The sequence below is a fragment of the Heterodontus francisci genome, chromosome 19 (assembly GCF_036365525.1).
Source record: "Heterodontus francisci isolate sHetFra1 chromosome 19, sHetFra1.hap1, whole genome shotgun sequence".
NCBI lineage: Eukaryota > Metazoa > Chordata > Chondrichthyes > Heterodontiformes > Heterodontidae > Heterodontus > Heterodontus francisci.
In genome coordinates this window covers 60049777-60066190 of record NC_090389.1, presented here as the reverse complement: position 1 = coordinate 60066190, position 16414 = coordinate 60049777, and the positions used below count along the sequence as shown (strand labels likewise).

Here is a 16414-nt window from a genome sequence, read left to right as displayed (position 1 = left end):
ATTTTCTACAGGAAGGGCAGAGTCCCGGGCATCAGGAGGGCGGAGGAGAGGGACAAGGAGCAGGAAGGCAATGGAGGCCTTACCTCAGCATGGGATTTACCGCTGAAGACGGAGCTACCTGAACATATTGGAGAACCAGTACCACAGGAGACTGCAACTCTCCAGGCAGATGGTCACAGAGATTTGTGCCCTTGTCGTGGAAGACCTCACACATCGCAGCACTGCTTCACTATGGCCTTCAGAGTCACTGTAGCCTTGTACTTCTTTGCCTCTTGCTCTTTTCAAGGATTATCTGCGGACCTTGGTGGCATCTAGCAAACGGCTGAACACCATTGCACCTCGCAGGTCTCTGATGCACTATTTTTGAGAGCTGGACAGTACATTCAACACCCAGCAAATGGGGCCTCACAGGCACAGAGGCCAGTGGGATTTGCCTCCATTGCCGGATTCCCCCAGGTGCATTGTGTCATCGATTGCAGCCATGTGGCGACCAAGGCACCCACTGACTTGCCGGTGTGATTGATCAAGAGGAAGGGCTTCCACTCGCTCAATGCTCAACTGCTCTGCAGCCACAACGAGAACTTCCTGCATGTGTGTGCTCAGATTCCTGGCAGCTGCGCTGACTCCTTCATCCTCTGTCAGTCCAGGGTACCACAACTCTTGATTCTACTCTGCAAACTATGTGGATCAATTCTAGGGGACAAGGGATATCCTTTGAAAGATGGCTACTTGCCCCTTTAGGAGAACCTGAGGCAGAGGGACAAAGGTGCTACAATCGAAGCAATCTACTTACTAAGAGCACCATTGAGCAGGTCATTGGGCTTCTGAAGATGTGGTTCTGGTGCCTGGACTGTTCGCATGGTGCCTTGCAGTACGATCCTGCAAGTGTCTCATGATTTGTGGTGGTCTGCTGCGCTCTCCATATCATGGCCCTCTACAGGGGTGTGGACCTTGAAGACAGTGATTTTTTTTATTCGTTTATGGGATATGGGCATCACTGGCTAGGACAGCATTTATTGCCCATTCCTAATTGTGATGTATCAGCAAAGTCAATTAGCAGCCCGTCCCCATGAAAATCGGGGGCTGTGACTTCTTCCACCCGGGGGTGGAATTGGCACTCGGAAACAGTCCCGACGTCCGTTTCCCAACCCTGGAAGGAAAATCAGCCCCTAGATGTGGAATCAAATCGATGGATGGTATGCAAAATGAGTGCCTGTGTGAATAGAAGGCTTTGCATATAATGCTGATGGGCACAGAGAGATGCTATGGTTATGTTAAGAAAGGTCAGCAAGGCCAATCCTGGGAGAGAACTTGGTTCGGTGGCCCCTTGCACTGTCCTCATGTGAAGCATCTGTTGATCAGAGAGTGGGGTATCTCCCCGCCACCCATGTCATTGTCCTGTGAGCTGGGCACCCGGGGTGCCATCTTCATCGGCTGGCAGCTGTTTAGGAGCCTCTGAGGATGTGACTTTCTCAGTGCCTTCCTTTGGCCCCAGCACTACTGCCCTCTGGAGCGCACAATTGTGCAATGTGCAGTAGACGACAGTGATGCAGGAGACCCTTGAGGGTGCGTATTGCAGGGCTCCCTCAGATCTATCGAGGCATCTACACCTCATCTTCAACAGGCCAATGGCTTGCTCGATGGTGGCTCTTATGGCAGCAGTTGTAGATGTCGCCTGCCTGTTGGGTTTGTGGACAGGGTTCAGCAGGCATGATTTCATTGGATATCCCTTGTCCCCCAGGAGTCAGCCACAAAGGCATTTGGGCAGCCTGAAGAGTTGAGGCAATTGGGACTGTCTAAGGTTGTAGGAGTCATGGGAGCTTCCCGGAAACCTTGTGCACACCTGCATGACCTGTTTATGGTGGTCAGATGATTTGAACATTGAGGGAGTGGAACCCCTTCCTGTTCACAAAAGAGCCTGTCTGCTCTGAGAGAGCTTTGATGGCCACATGAGTGCAGTCAATCACCCCTTGCACCTGGGGAAATCCAATCATGGCCCCAAAGCCAACTGCTTTCTCTGCCCATAATAAAAACAAGAAATGCTGGAAATACTCAGCAAGTCTGGCAGCATCTGTGCAGAGAGAAGCAGAGTTAACGTTTCAGATCAGAGACCCTTCTTCAGAACTGACCTGAAAGGTTAACTCTCCTCTCTGCACAGATGCTGCCAGACATTTTGACTATTTCTAGCATTTCTTGTTTTTATTTCAGATTTCCAGCATCTGCAGTATTTTGCTTTTGCTTTTTCTGCCCGACTGGTCTGATCTGTTTTGAACTTTATATATTGGCTGCCTGACAGTACACGGCATCCGTGACCTCCTTTTATGCAGTGATAGACCACTGACTGAGAGATGCTACATAGATCTCCAGATGATCCCTGGAACAAACCACGGGCAAAAAAAAGTGAGTGTCAACGTCATCTTTAAGGCTACAGGCATCAGGGCACGGGGCATCTGGGACCTCAGTGACTGGTGGGACCTACATTGTATCTCCCAAGCAATGAAATTTAAGGATTGAGAAATAAATAAATGAATAACTGAGAACAAAATAGGATGAATTTGAATGTGTGAATTAGAATTAAATCAGATACAGGAAGAGAAATAGTGAGAGGGAGAGAAAGATTGGATTGAGAAAGAGAAAAAGGAAATATAAAGTAAAGGCCTGCTTATGTTGGGAAAAAGAGCCCGACCCGAACCTGACCGATCCACAGCGGACCCGAGCCTGACTCGGCCCGAGTCCCTCCAATTTCGCCTTGAGCCTGACCCGACCCGAGCCCTTCCCCACTCGGCTCGATGTGACCATCCCTTTACCTACCTTCCAACTGGGAAGCTCCACGAAGCTGCAGCGCATGCGTGATGATGTCATAGTGATATCACTCGCTCACTGCGTAGCCTCAGTTTCGTCCCGGACTCCCAGCTCAGATAAGCTTTTTATTTTTAATACTTAACAGCAGAGCACTTACCGTGTGTGTCTGGCCCGACCAGACCCGAGCACAACGCAGACTCGGCCCGACCCGACCCGAGATCGAAAGCTGGACCCGGAAGAGGGGCCCAACCCGACCCGAACCTGACACATGTCATCGGGTTCAGGTCAGGTAGCAGGCCTTTAACGGAATGGAAAAGTAAGAAAAGAAATGAAAAAATGAAATTTTAAAATTCTTCAACACCAATTTTCTACTTGAAGGATGAGACCCCACAATTTAAATTATTCACTTTCTGGGCCAGAGTTTGATTGGCAGTCATTGACAATTATCACATTGTTAAAAGGGTGCTTATGCCATTAATTACTTGACTTAACTTTCTGTGGAAAGCTTAGTGAGCAATTAATGTGAAAATCCAGCAAGTCATTAAAAGTAATGAGGAAGCTAAGGGCGAGGTGCTGTCTATGCAAGGCAAATGGTGGGGCGGCATAAATCAACCAGGAAGTTTTGGGGATTCACAAGTCTACCATATCTCTTAATCCCCTGAGTTTGCAAATAAATTTGCACTTTAATAATGTGTGGGTGGTTCACATCTCTTTATTTCTTTCAGCAAGTTCTACCCATTCTTCTTCCACTCCATTGTTTTTATGGTGCAAACATGTCAGGGTACGCAAAATACATTTCCACTCGGAAATTACTAGTTGTATGTTTAGTCTCCAAGTCAATTAGTGACCCTACTGACTGGAGTAGCAGTACCAATTAAGACAACTAATTAATCAGGACTTTAATTAGTGGCAGTAAGTATCTGACCTAATTACATCTGTTTTACCCAAGTTCTTTTTTCAAATTGTCTACTTGATTTCAGTTGTTACCGTTACATTTATTACCTGTACAGTTGTGACTAAACTTACATTTTGAAGGCAATAAACACTGTAACGACCAGGTGAGAAGGAGTCGAAGGGTTCCCTCTCAGCCTTTGCCTGGTTTACCAACAGCAGGGTTTAATTTTTTAAAACACCTCTTTTTTAGCTTCCCCTCAGTGAATCCTTGTTCAATGCTCCAATTGTAAGGCAAAGAAATCAATTCAGACAGGTTTTCTTAGATTTTAAACAAGAAAGGCAGATGTTTGTTAGATTTTAAGCAAGAAAGGTAGAAGTTTATTCATCTTAAAATCTAATCCAGTTACTGACTACGAATATGTGACGCGACCAAGCTAGCATGCATACGCGATAAACATACATGCAGATAGAGACAGAAAAGTAGAAAAGAATAAAGGGAAAAAATTTGAGGCAATAGATGGGTTTCTGTTTTACTGCCCTTTGAGTTTTCTGTGAAGTCTTTGGTTGCCGGTCAAACTTGCAATTCGTTGGGGCCCAGTGCATGCTTCAACTTGTTTCAAGGCCGGAGTCTTTTCTCTCTTGAGGTTTACATGTCTTCCGTGGTCCAGTGACTTGGGAGAAAGAGAGAGAGGCTTTCTTGCTCCAGGTTCCAGTTCAAACAGCCTTCTGAGTCTTTCTCTGTGGCACAATTCAAAAAACCCCCAGGTTTCCCGGCAGGTTAGTCATGTGACTAGCTGGTTTGACCACTTCTGTTTGTGGATGCTGCTATCTAGCAGTCATCCTGGAATGTGAGCTGCCTCACCTTTAATGTCTGGTGATCAAAGTCCATTGTGGGTTAAGTGGACCAGGGAATAGTCCTTTGTCTCCACAAGCACTGTCTGTTAGTATGCAAATGTCCTTCCAGCCAAATGTCTGGTGATTTTTTTAACAACTCATTTCTTCACTCCAGCAACAGTTTAAAATCAATAGTCATATGGCAAAATTAATATGCCTCATTCTTGGCAGGTGGGGGTCTGCATGACAAGACATAAAAGCAGTTATTGGTACAGCAGTCTAATCGCAGAGTTAACTACAGTGCCAAATATCAACATCACCCAAATGAATTCATTGTATGGATTGGGAATTTTTGAATACATTGATCTTCCATTTTCAATATTTATTCTAATTCTATATATCCTTCCTCTTTTACTGCAAAAGATGATTCTTAGATTCAAAAGGTACACAGTTATTGTAAACAATCATGTATAAGAAAACAAAATACAACAAAGATGAAAGAAAGGTTGTACACATTTACTTTAAATTCCAGTGAATTGTTTCAGTCTGACAATCTATATGTGCACATGTAGGAGCTGTTGCGAAGTAAAGCTTTAGGGCATATTACTAGGCTGACAGTTTGTTGCATAGTGAAATCTGCTGCAAAATATTATTTTCATTTTTCTCATTATTCCTTTCCTCAAAATAAGAAATTGTATTCGCTGCACATCAACGTAGGATACTGTTTTTTTATTCATTCATGAGATGCGGGCATCGCTGGCTAGGCCAGCATTTATTGCCAGTCCCTAATTCTCCTTGAGAAGATGGTGGTGAGCAGCCTTCTTGAACTGCTGCAGTGCTTGGGGTGTAGGTACACCAATATTGCTGCTCGGAAGGGAGTTCCAGGAATTACATATCAACATAGCTAATTTATTTTATAGTTTCTTCCTAGCCCCAACAATAAAATTACCTAAACCCACAATATTGAAATAAATTTAAGCTATTTCATAATTTACGTTAATTTAAACGTGTGGTTAATTGTCAGTATGCCAATTAGTATCCTTGTAGGTTAATTCACAAGGAATGTGTGAACTATTTCTCTGTTCTGTGGAGGGGTTCGAGGGGACTTTTAGGTGCCTTGAGACCCGGAAATGCGGGAAATGCAGCCGTCTTGCCGAATCTAACCGCAAGTCCTCATTTGAATTTTCTTCCTTTGTTTTTGGGCCGGCAGCCAGCCAGGTTGAAAAGCTGTCTGGCAGTGGAATGGAAGGCCTGTTGTAGACGCCTGCAGCCAGGAGCCAGAAAGGAAGGAGAGAGAGAGATCATGATGGGTAGTGGTGGCAGGGTGGGGGGATCTGTCTAGAGATCACAGGTGGGGAGATGGTAGGGTGATCGGATCACAGTGGGGTCAGTTGGGAGATTGCGAGGTGGAGAGATCGGGGGGGGGGGTGGAGGTTGTCAACCAATCACAGAGGTTGGGGAGGAGGTGTAAACCGGATCGGTCAATTGCGAGGAAAGAAGCCGAACGCAGCAGGTTTGTTTGGAGAACAGGGGAGCAGAGCACTCTTGCACCTCCTGGCCCACAAGCAGTGATGGAAAGGCTCTTACCTAGTGGATTCAGCAGTTCTTTACTCCCATAGTTGCTGGCTTCCCGCGACCTGAGAAACATGACCACAGCTGTTAAATCTAATTATCTGCCAAAATCTGAGGCATGTAGTCTTATTACATATTGTAATGACTAGCCCATTTCTTGCGAGCAGGTTATACGCCCAAGCACTGGTTAAACCAGAAGTAGGCTGGTTCGTGATCAGTTGGGGTCAGGTTTCACATTTTTAAGAATTTAAACCCCCAACCTCTACCACCCGTGTTGGGAACTTAAGATTACCCTCCCGATTTCTGTCACATTGCTGTGATAACGTAAGAGGCTCAAAAGACAAGAACTTCCTTACGGTGCAATATTTGGAATGGTAGAGTGATCACTGAACTTCCTGTACTTCTTAGGGAACAGCTCAGTAAAACATTACTAAAGGTCTGAGAGTTGGCCACCCTACTCTTTCAGAGCGATGCCAATGCTGAAAATGTAAAAATACTGAAATTTATGGGCTGGATTTTGTTCTGAAGATGGGGATCCCAGCAGCAGGCCAGAAGGTTGGGGAGAGACTCCGCTTCAGCCCTCCATTGGACCCCCATTGCAATTCCACGGTGGGCAGGCAATTAACTGCCCACTGCCAGGGACTCAGTTCCTTTTAGGGATGAGCTCCCACCTCCAAGAGCTGCCAGCCAATCAGATGGCCCTGCTGTACCAAAGAGTGAGGAGACCCAGGGACAGGTGAGTGGGGTTAGGGTCGACAGGGCCGTTGAGGCAGGCCCTGGCAACAGGGTGGGGCTTGGGGTTAGTGAGGGTAGGTGGGGGTCTTCCTGGGGTGGTGGGGGCAATCGCTGCTGGGGAGGCCCCTGGATTGCCTCCAAAGTAGGGACCCTTCCCAACCCCGCTAGGAGGCCACCAGGTTTTACCTGGCAGTGTCTCCCTATGGTGGTGGGCCCCTCCGTCTTTTATTAAATTGAGGCGGAGGCAGCAAGAGGCCCTTAGGTGGCATGACCATTAATTAGCCATTTAAGAGCCTCAGTCAGATAAATTGGAAGGCATTGTGAAGGCGATGGCACTCCAAACCCCCGCCTTCCGACGCAATTTTACGGGCCCCTCACCTCCGTTCCCTTCCCGAGGGGGCTCATAAAATTTAACTCTATGTCTCTATAAATGGAATTCCAAGCAAAGGAGTCCACACACATAGCATGCTGCTATCATGAAACTGCATTTATCTCCCCATTAGCTTCTAATATTCTTAAATTTCTGCCAAAGAACCACAAGATTATCCAGAAGCAAGACTAAATTACTTTATTTCAAGTTATAGTCACTGGTTGAGATCACCATAAGATTGGGTGTAAATTTTGGCATAGCTTGCTGATTTTGGCTGCTCTATGTAGAGGTGACCTGGGAGCAGATTGCAAAGTGGACCCTGATTTGCAAGGGCTAATGAGGCCTAACTTTTGTGGGCACCTGCAGTACCCATATGAAGGACTCCATCAAAATGGTGGTGTCCTGGATGTCGGTGGGAACAGGGCAACAAATGCTGCCTGATTTTCAGCATGCTACCACCCCTTTGCTGCCCATGGGAATGAAAATTGACCGCCGCCACAAGTTGTGGGACTGCAGTCACTGGGTAAGAGTGATAAGTTACCTTCCCTGAAGGATGTTAACAAACCAATTGGGTTTTAACAACAATACACCAGCTTTTGTGGGGTTTTTTTCCCTATTCCTAGCCCAGAAATTACCAGATTTATTGAATTCAATTTCATAACTTGCCATAGTGGTTGGAACTCAGATCCCCTTGGCTGATAGTCTAGTACCATACCGCTAACCTAACATGCCTTATTGTAGATTGTTGATTAATTACTTGTGTTCAGAAGCTGAATATGTAATATGAAAATTACTCCATTGCAGAATATGTACAAAATATTTTAAGTTTTATATTTAAGGTGAACATTAACAATTAGCAATGAAATAACGACAATTAAGACCCTTTCCTCTATCTTGCCATAATCTTTCTATCTTAAATATTTCGTATTACTATTAAACATACAGTGAATTTTCTAAGGAAAGAGAAAAGGCCAAGGCCAGAGGAGACTTTCAGAAACTACGTGAAAAACAACAACTTGAAGAGGACCTCAAGGGCTATCTGGACTGGATCACTCAGGCAGAAGACATTGATCCCGAGAATGAAGAAGACATTGAGAGTGCAGAGAAGCGAAATCGTACGTATCTTCCTTTATTAATACACTAGAAAGATGAGACTGATATAATACCAAAAATTATTTTGTTTAACTTGTTACAGCGTGAAGTGTGAAAAATTGCATGTACTAAGTTTTATTAGTATTATTTTTCCAGCATAGATCTGATTGTTTTAAAGTATGGTGTCAAACTGAAAATAGTCTTTAGTTTTTTAATATGTACTATATAGGCATAGTTTTCTGACATGGACAAAACCCATTCACTTACGCAGAGTTAAAATCGGGGCCCATGTTCCCGGCAGGAAGCCTAATCCATTGGTAGCATGAAACCAGACAGTTGGCCATTACACGTCTATTAAGGAGTCATTCTTGTTACTTTAAACAGTGAAGTAGCTGAGTAAAAATGGTTGTTTATTAGGGTCCGTGCTAGAAAGCAGGCTTGAAGAGATGTAAAGCTAATCATGGGCGGTACAGTGGTGCAGTGGTTAGCACCGCAACCTCACAGCTCCAGCGACCCGGGTTCAATTCTGGGTGCTGCCTGTGTGGAGTTTGCAAGTTCTCCCTGTGTCTGCGTGGGTTTCCTCAGGGTGCTCCGGTTTCCTCCCACATGCCAAAGACTTGCTGGTTGATAGGTTAATTGGCCATTATAAATTGACCCTAGTATAGGTAGGTGGTAGGGAAATATAGGGACAGGTGGGGATGTGGTAGGAATATGGAATTAGTGTAGGATTAGTATAAATGGGTGGTTGATGGTCGGCACAGACTCGGTGGGTCGAAGGGCCTGTTTCAGTGCTGTATCACTAAACTAAACATAAGTGATTATTCCATTTTGTCTGTGAAGTTGTTCTATTCTTTGTACTCATTGTTTCATGTCTTTTACATTTCAAACAATATATATATATTTTTGGATCATTGAAGATTGTATGTGATGGGAACCAAAAGAAACATAAATTTTTGTTTTTGGTATGGGTTTTTGAAAAAGAAATTGTGGAATTACTCTGAGATAGAACAGTTGAACCTTTCAATAATTCGATAACATTTCCCTTTGATTATCTCAGTGTGGATGATAATGCAGTCCAACGTATCTCTGCAGTACTCAGAGCTCAGAAGCATCAGTGTCCAATCAGAAATGTAGTCCAGAAGTGCTTTCTGTGCAAAGAGCTTGTGCATTGACTCTGAGCAAGGCTCATTGACTCACTGGGCTGAATTTTACCCTCGACGGATGGGCGGCGTCCACCAGTCCCCAGGCCTTTAATTGGTCTGAGGCGGGGCTTCCACCTCATTGAGGCAGGAAGTCCTGCCTAATGGAGCTGCTGGCCAATCAGCGGGCTGGCAGCTCTTAGTCCCAGCAGTGCCATCGGGAGCGGTGGCCACTGCTGGGACTGCAACCCAGCTTCGAGTAGAAGAGAAAGGAAAAGGTAAGTTTTTGGGGCCTCGCCGGGGGTGATCGGTCGGGCCCCAGCGAGGCATGGGTGGTCGATTGGGGGGGGTCACGGGGCGTGTTGGGGGTGGTTAGGGCATCAGGGGCGGCCATCCGTCAGGCTTTTGTCAGATGGCTTTTCTCAGGCCTGGGCTGCCCGACCGGCCAAGGGTAAAATGGCCACTTAAGGGCTTTGATTGGCCTGGGGCAGGCGGGCCGGTTTTCGCCGCTGCTGCCCCGCATAAAATAGTGGCGGAGGCGGGAGCGGGTCGGGAAGGGCTGCCCGAGCCTCTCACTCCATTTTACATCCCCCCCACCCGGTCACTAACCCACTCTTTGTGCGGGTGGGGGAGGGGGGGGTGGTGGTTAAAATTCTGGCCACCAGTTACTATCTAAATTAGGATGGATTTAATAATATGGCTAGGCAGAACTTCAGGAGAGGCCCATTGAAATAATTTGAATGATCCCCTTGAGTGCTCTTCTCCTTCCAAGAGGACCATTCTTCGTTTGCTAATCTGGTTTCTTTGATCTCCAGGGGCCATTTTATTGAAGTGTTTTTTTGTGCTTGGAACCATAAAACAAATGTTGGCGCTTGAACAGCAGCCAGCAGGCCTTCACCATCTGCTGGCAGCTGCCATTCTGGTCCCCGATTCTCTGGTCCCAGCATACTAAGCACTGGGGCACAAACATACTTAAATGAGTTGACCTCACACTATCAGTTGAGATTAAGTCAGTGGGATGCAGGTGCATGGAGCACCTGAGAAGCAACTGTCCCAGTGCTATTGCTGCATTATTCACCCCACTGTTTTTTTGATAATATCTTCAGATAGTTAAACTTGTCTTGTCATATTTCTGCAGAATGTTTCCTCAAAGATTTGCTCCTTTCTTCACATTATGTTGATGTCAATGTCTAATGAATTTACTATTCCAAGACAAATGCCAGTTCGACGTGTGCAAAACTTCTCCAATTTGTCAAAAGATTCTCATGAGTCATAGCTTTCAAAGGTGCATACAGTAATCAAATTTATTTTAGGATAACAATGACAAAATGGATTTGTTTGATACAGTGTAACCTTTATTCAATCTGTTCAGTTAGTTTTGCATCTGTTATGCTGAACCATTGCACATGTATATGCATAAAATTTAAGCTTTGATTTTAAATTGGGGCAAAAATTGGTGAGATGTGGGGCTAGAACCAAGCTTTTCTGAATTGCCAGCATGAGTTCCAGGCAATTTTAACTCGTGAGTCTTGTTTTAATATGATTAATGGGTTGCTTGTCTAATCACATTGCGAATTTGCTTGCTCATTTTCACTGCGCAATTTCTGGTGGGCTATTTAAAGTGGAAATACACCTCTTAATGTGAGGCTGCATTCCCTCTGGAAGATTTAATTCGAAGAGTGTGCAAGCAATTATCTTGGCAATAATAAGTCATAGGGTCGCCCTGGGGTATCTAATGCATTCCTGGAGTTCTTTGTGGAGGACGACAATGCAAGGAGGAAGGTACTGTTCCCCAGCATCTGCAGTAAGATCCAGCAGCCCTGGACAGAGGTGGCTGAAAGGATCAGTGCCAGCAGCATCACTCTCAGGACCTGGGTTCAATGTAGAAAGAGGTACAATGATATTACTAGAGCAGCAAAGGTGAGTACAGCTCTTCATCTCTCCATCTTTCTTAACAAACTGACAACCAATCACAAGGGCACACTGCAACACTTTCTCATTCCAAACACATGCACCTCTTCCTTTACATCTTTCCAAAAGGTATGAATAGTCTTCTTTTCTTGCATCCTAGCACTTGCACAACCATCAACTTCTCTAAGGACACCTTCCTTACTCCACACTCCAAACACTTGACTTTCCAATTACTACTTTCCCATCCTCATTCCATCTTGCTTCAATGCCAGCTGTGGCTCTCTCACCTCTGAGTCAGAAGGTTGTGAGTTCAAGTCCACTCCAGAGACTTCAGCACAAAAATATAGGCTGACACTCCAGTGTATTCGTAAGGCGTGCTGCACTGTCAAAGGTACCATTTTTCGGTTGACACATTAAACTGAGGCCATGTCTGCTCTCTCAGGTAGATGCAAAAAATCCCATGGCCACTATTCGAAGAGGAGCAGGGGAGTTATTCCTGGTGTCTTAGTCAATATTCATCACTCAATCAACATCACTTTAAAAAAAAACATTATCCGGTCATTATTAATTGTTGTTTGTGGGAGCATGCTGTCTGTAAATCGGCTGCCACGTTTCCTATCTTACAACAGTGATTATGCTTCAAAAGTACTTCATTGGCTGTCAAGTGCTTTGGTATGTTTTGAAGATGTGAAAGGTGCGCTGCTAACTGGCTGCATGTTCAGCAGGGGGTCCAGCCTGTGTGAGGCTAGAATGAATTAAAAGTAGTCTGGACTTCTTAAAGGGGAGGTGCATTCTAGCTGCTGCAAGGGCTGGAACTGTTTGTGGAAGAATTTCTCCGAAGGAAGAAAGAGGAGCAATGGAGCAGTAGGCTTGAGAGAGTTCTGTGATACACCGCTGGAGGCCTTTGTGATGGAGGTGGAAAGAAGGAGAGAGCTCATCTTTCCACAGGGGGCTAGGGAGCCTTTGAAGGGAATTGAAGCCGATAAACACAAAGGTCAATGCAAGGAGTCTGGCCCTGTGGACCTGGTTACAGTTCTGGAAAAAGTTCACTGACTTCACATGAGTGCTCAAGGTGAGAGAATGCATCTTCACTACCCACTGCACAATCAACCTCACACACTGCTCGATGCACCACACCCCATCACTCAACAATCTCTGGCAATCAGGACTCATTACTAACATGCATATGCTCCAGCTGACCCTCACACCCACATCGCACAGCTTCCACATACTACCAGCTATTCAGCTATGACAGACACATCACCCAAGCATATTGTAACATACGCATTGACATTCTTCCCTCTCTTTTGCAGGACAAGTTGGCACATAACAAGAGGAAGCAGCAAAGTGCCAGCAGGGGGCAGGCACGGTTGCATGTCCTCAACTCCTTGGAGTTGATGGTGCTCCGAATTATTGGTGTGGCAGTCACTGAGGTCACTACAACTGGCATTGCTGAAACCATTCAGGGTGACATTCTGCTTATGCCCCTTCTCAAATTCCTGTTCACCCTCATCCCACAATCTGGTATGAAGTGTAAACTGCAGATGGTGTGACCATGCGCCTCTTGCTTTCCACCAACTACCCACTTCCCTCACCCAACCCTCTGCTTCTGCATTTATGTTTTCAGATACCCAAGACCTGCTGCCTGGCCAGTCAGTGCAGCCTGACAATGAAGGGTCAGAGCAAGAGCACACCTCTGAGGAAGAAGCACCGCCACTTGATGTGACAGTCATAGCCACCACTCAGATATGGGCACAGCACATACTATCATATAGAGGTGAGATTTGCACGTGGTGAGTCACTGGGCACGAGCATTTGAGGACCAGCCATGATGCAGCGTCTGATGGCCAATGTCTCAGAAATGTCAAGAGAGCTGAACCTCTGCATGTTGTTACAAAAGTATTTCCATTTTTTTGTTAAATTTTGGAGGACTTGTGTTTTAAAACTGAAAAAAGGATTCCATAGATGCTGAAATTTGTTTTTTTTTAAAAAGTCATTGTAAGGTCTTTTGGACTTGTTTGCAAGCAACAAGTACTGGAAGTCATCTGTCTTCAGATAAGTACACAGCAGGGGCTTTTTGCATTGGAGAAGATGTTTACAGGGAAGTGACAGGTCAAGATTTATAGGGGTCAGGAGGCTTGACTCTTGAGATTGTTTTTGGTTTTGCTTTGGACAGTCAGTTGGAGTTTTAAAAATCAACCTGAAGGATAAACCCCAAACTCAGCCTTTCCCATCTCTTTGAAAAGCCTACCAGTTTTTCCATCTGTTTGAGAAGCTCTTAGAAGCGAGTATAAGAAATAGAGAAATTGATAATGCATTCCTCCTGAAAGGCCCGACTGAAACCCTGGTTGCCACATTTTTCCTGAGACACTGGAAAAAGCTGCTGGATAAATCCTTGATGTCGCCTGACCAAGTTGCTCCAGAGAAAGATCCCAGTGACAGCTGTCTATGCAAATTTGGGACGCCAAACTGAAAAAAGGACAACTGGCATCTTTCCATATCTTCTCTTTTTTCTTCAAGAATTAGCAAGTATTTGGCCAAAGTATTCTTCTTTGTCTTTTTTTGTAACAGAGCTCTAAAAAGAAAATCTCTCTATTTTTTGTGTGTGTCTGTGTCTAAAGTAAAAGGGAACTTTCATATTTGTGTGTTGATGCTTGGCTTCATACTGGTTATGTCTTGTTTTATAATAATTATTAAAGAAATCTGTTGGGTATATTTTTTCTGGTATAAAAATAGAGTCTATGATTGACCGTATTGGTAACTGGGTAAAAGTTTAAATATAGGTTGTGACCTGTGGAAAAATGGAACTAGAAAAACAGTGCACTCCTCCCACCTCGGTCGTAACAATGTAGACCATGTGTTGGGGGTCTTACCTTCCAGCTGGATCTCTGTGTCCATCCTCTAGAAGGGCTTGTAGCTGAGGAGAAGGCAGCTGGTGTTGCTGCTGCTGTTGCTCCTACTGCTGCTGTTGGTGGTCATGTTGCTTCTGCTCTTACCCCTCATCAAATGATCAAAGTGCAGTTTCATAAGCTGCTCTATGCCATAGTGAAGGCTGGCAACAGGGAAGTGCAACCGGAAGTGAGCGAAGTGTTAGACAGGTGAAGTGCCTTTCAAGAAGCTGGCAATCACCTTGCAAGCAGTGATAACCCTCTCTGAGAGAAGAAATGCTTTGTACAGCAACCTCTCAACTGGCCAATGGCTGGAGCTCTTCATTTTCACTGATCAAAGACTTCCCAGCATGTCAGATTCAGTGGAGAAGCTCTTCCCGCTGTGCACTCGCTTTGATGACGCTGGTGAGTTGCTGACAGGTTGGAAAACAGGTGGCATGACTGTCAAATCCAGAATTGAAGGTTAAAACAGTTCTTACTTGCCTTTTTAAGTATCTTAATGATTTACCTGACAGATCTTAAATCCCGTGAAACCCAGAAGAGGTTGGGCTGATGTCGGGATCCCGACCCGATGTCAATTTCAGGGGTTTTAACTCACTGCCCGCAACCAAACCCACCTTCCCTTGGCAATTAAAATTCCTCCCTGTATATTCACTTGCTCTCTGTAAAATAAGCAGCTTATCACTTCATTTCTGGTCATATCTGACGAAAGTGGTTGTCAGTTCCCCTGCTTAAAAGTCAGAGAACTGGAGATGGAGACAGGTGTGAAACATGACTTATCTAATTCAGTGTACAAAGGAATTTTACTGTTCCACCTAGGTCATGCTATCATATAATTAGATACTGAACAGTGTGAATACACTTCTGAACATAAGAGTCCAGATTTTGCGATGGTAATGATGGTGAAACTGTCAGCATTTGCCATCATTACTCCACTGAAACTGACAGCAACTTCTAGCGTCTGCACGGGTACAGTTAAATGCAGAAATACAGAGGTTGCTGTCAATGATTCTCCGCTTCTCCAGAGGATGCACTGTTGATGGTTGCCCCAGACTGCAATCAATGGGAAACCGTTGAACTGACAGAACTGCAACTCTCATACTCTTAAGTCTCACAATTAAAACCCTTGAAAATGTTACATCTTGTTGAATGAGGTATAACTGTTTTTTTAAACAACACACCAAGTACATAATTATGGCTAAGCAGTATCACTGGCCTTGAAAGAGCAATTTTATATTTATTGAATGTCAAATTTCTCCATTATGATAAGAAATTCCACCTTTTAAAAAAAAAATGACATTTTAGTTTCTACCTGAACCCCATGTGTATGTCCTAATCATTTATTTTGCTATCTGCAAAATTTAAAGATTAAAAGTGAAGCAATTAGTGGTTTTTACTTCCTGGTTTAATGTCTGTGACAATTCTTCAATATGATTGGCCAATTACCCTGCTTAATGATAGCGCTGTTGCTGGATGCCTGGTGATCCTCTTGACTTGGTGCCAGATTCAAACTGACATCAGGAAAGTGAACGTCTGCACCACAGAGATCACTAGATCTTTGTGGACAGCTTTCTTTAAGTGGTGAGTCCCTTTACTTTACTGCTGACCGCAAAATCTGGGCCAAGATGCTTGGACGACTTATGAAAGTGACCAGTATTGCAGTACCCGAAAGCAGCTGAGGCAGATTAAACATTCGGTAACCATGCCTTAAGATGAAGCCACTTCCAGTTACGCACTATCCATCAAACTAACTTCCATTGCATGAAATACAGTATGATTTTTATACAGATACAATGCTGTTTAATCATGTATTTTAAAATATAGAATTTTTATACGGACAGCTGTTTCTGTCTCTGAAGGATTCTTCACAGGACATTGGCTAAGAAATCTATAACAATATTATGATGTATTTTGTAAAGACATATAACAGAGCAAAACTGCTTCATAAGTTACTTAGTTTACAAATACAGCATCACTCACCACAAGGGGCGGCACAGTGGCGCAGTGGTTAGCACTGCAGCCTCACAGCTCCAGGGACCCGGGTTCGATTCTGGGTACTGCCTGTGTGGAGTTTGCAAGTTCTCCCTGTGTCTGCGTGGGTTTTCTCCGGGTGCTCCGGTTTCCTCCCACAAGCCAAAAGACTTGCAGGATGGTAGGTAAATTGGCCATTATAAATT

At 44.6% G+C, this 16414-nt stretch overlaps 1 protein-coding gene across 1 annotated transcript in view; it reads left to right on the top strand.

Moving 5' to 3' along the window:
* The window catches only part of LOC137380344 (voltage-dependent L-type calcium channel subunit alpha-1D-like), a 487921-nt gene that overhangs the window by 88681 nt on the left and 382826 nt on the right, over window positions 1-16414 (top strand). The window contains exon 7 of the mRNA XM_068052272.1: window positions 8153-8322. Within this exon, the coding sequence (XP_067908373.1) occupies window positions 8153-8322 (170 nt within the window). The remainder of the gene's footprint in view (window positions 1-8152; window positions 8323-16414) is intronic.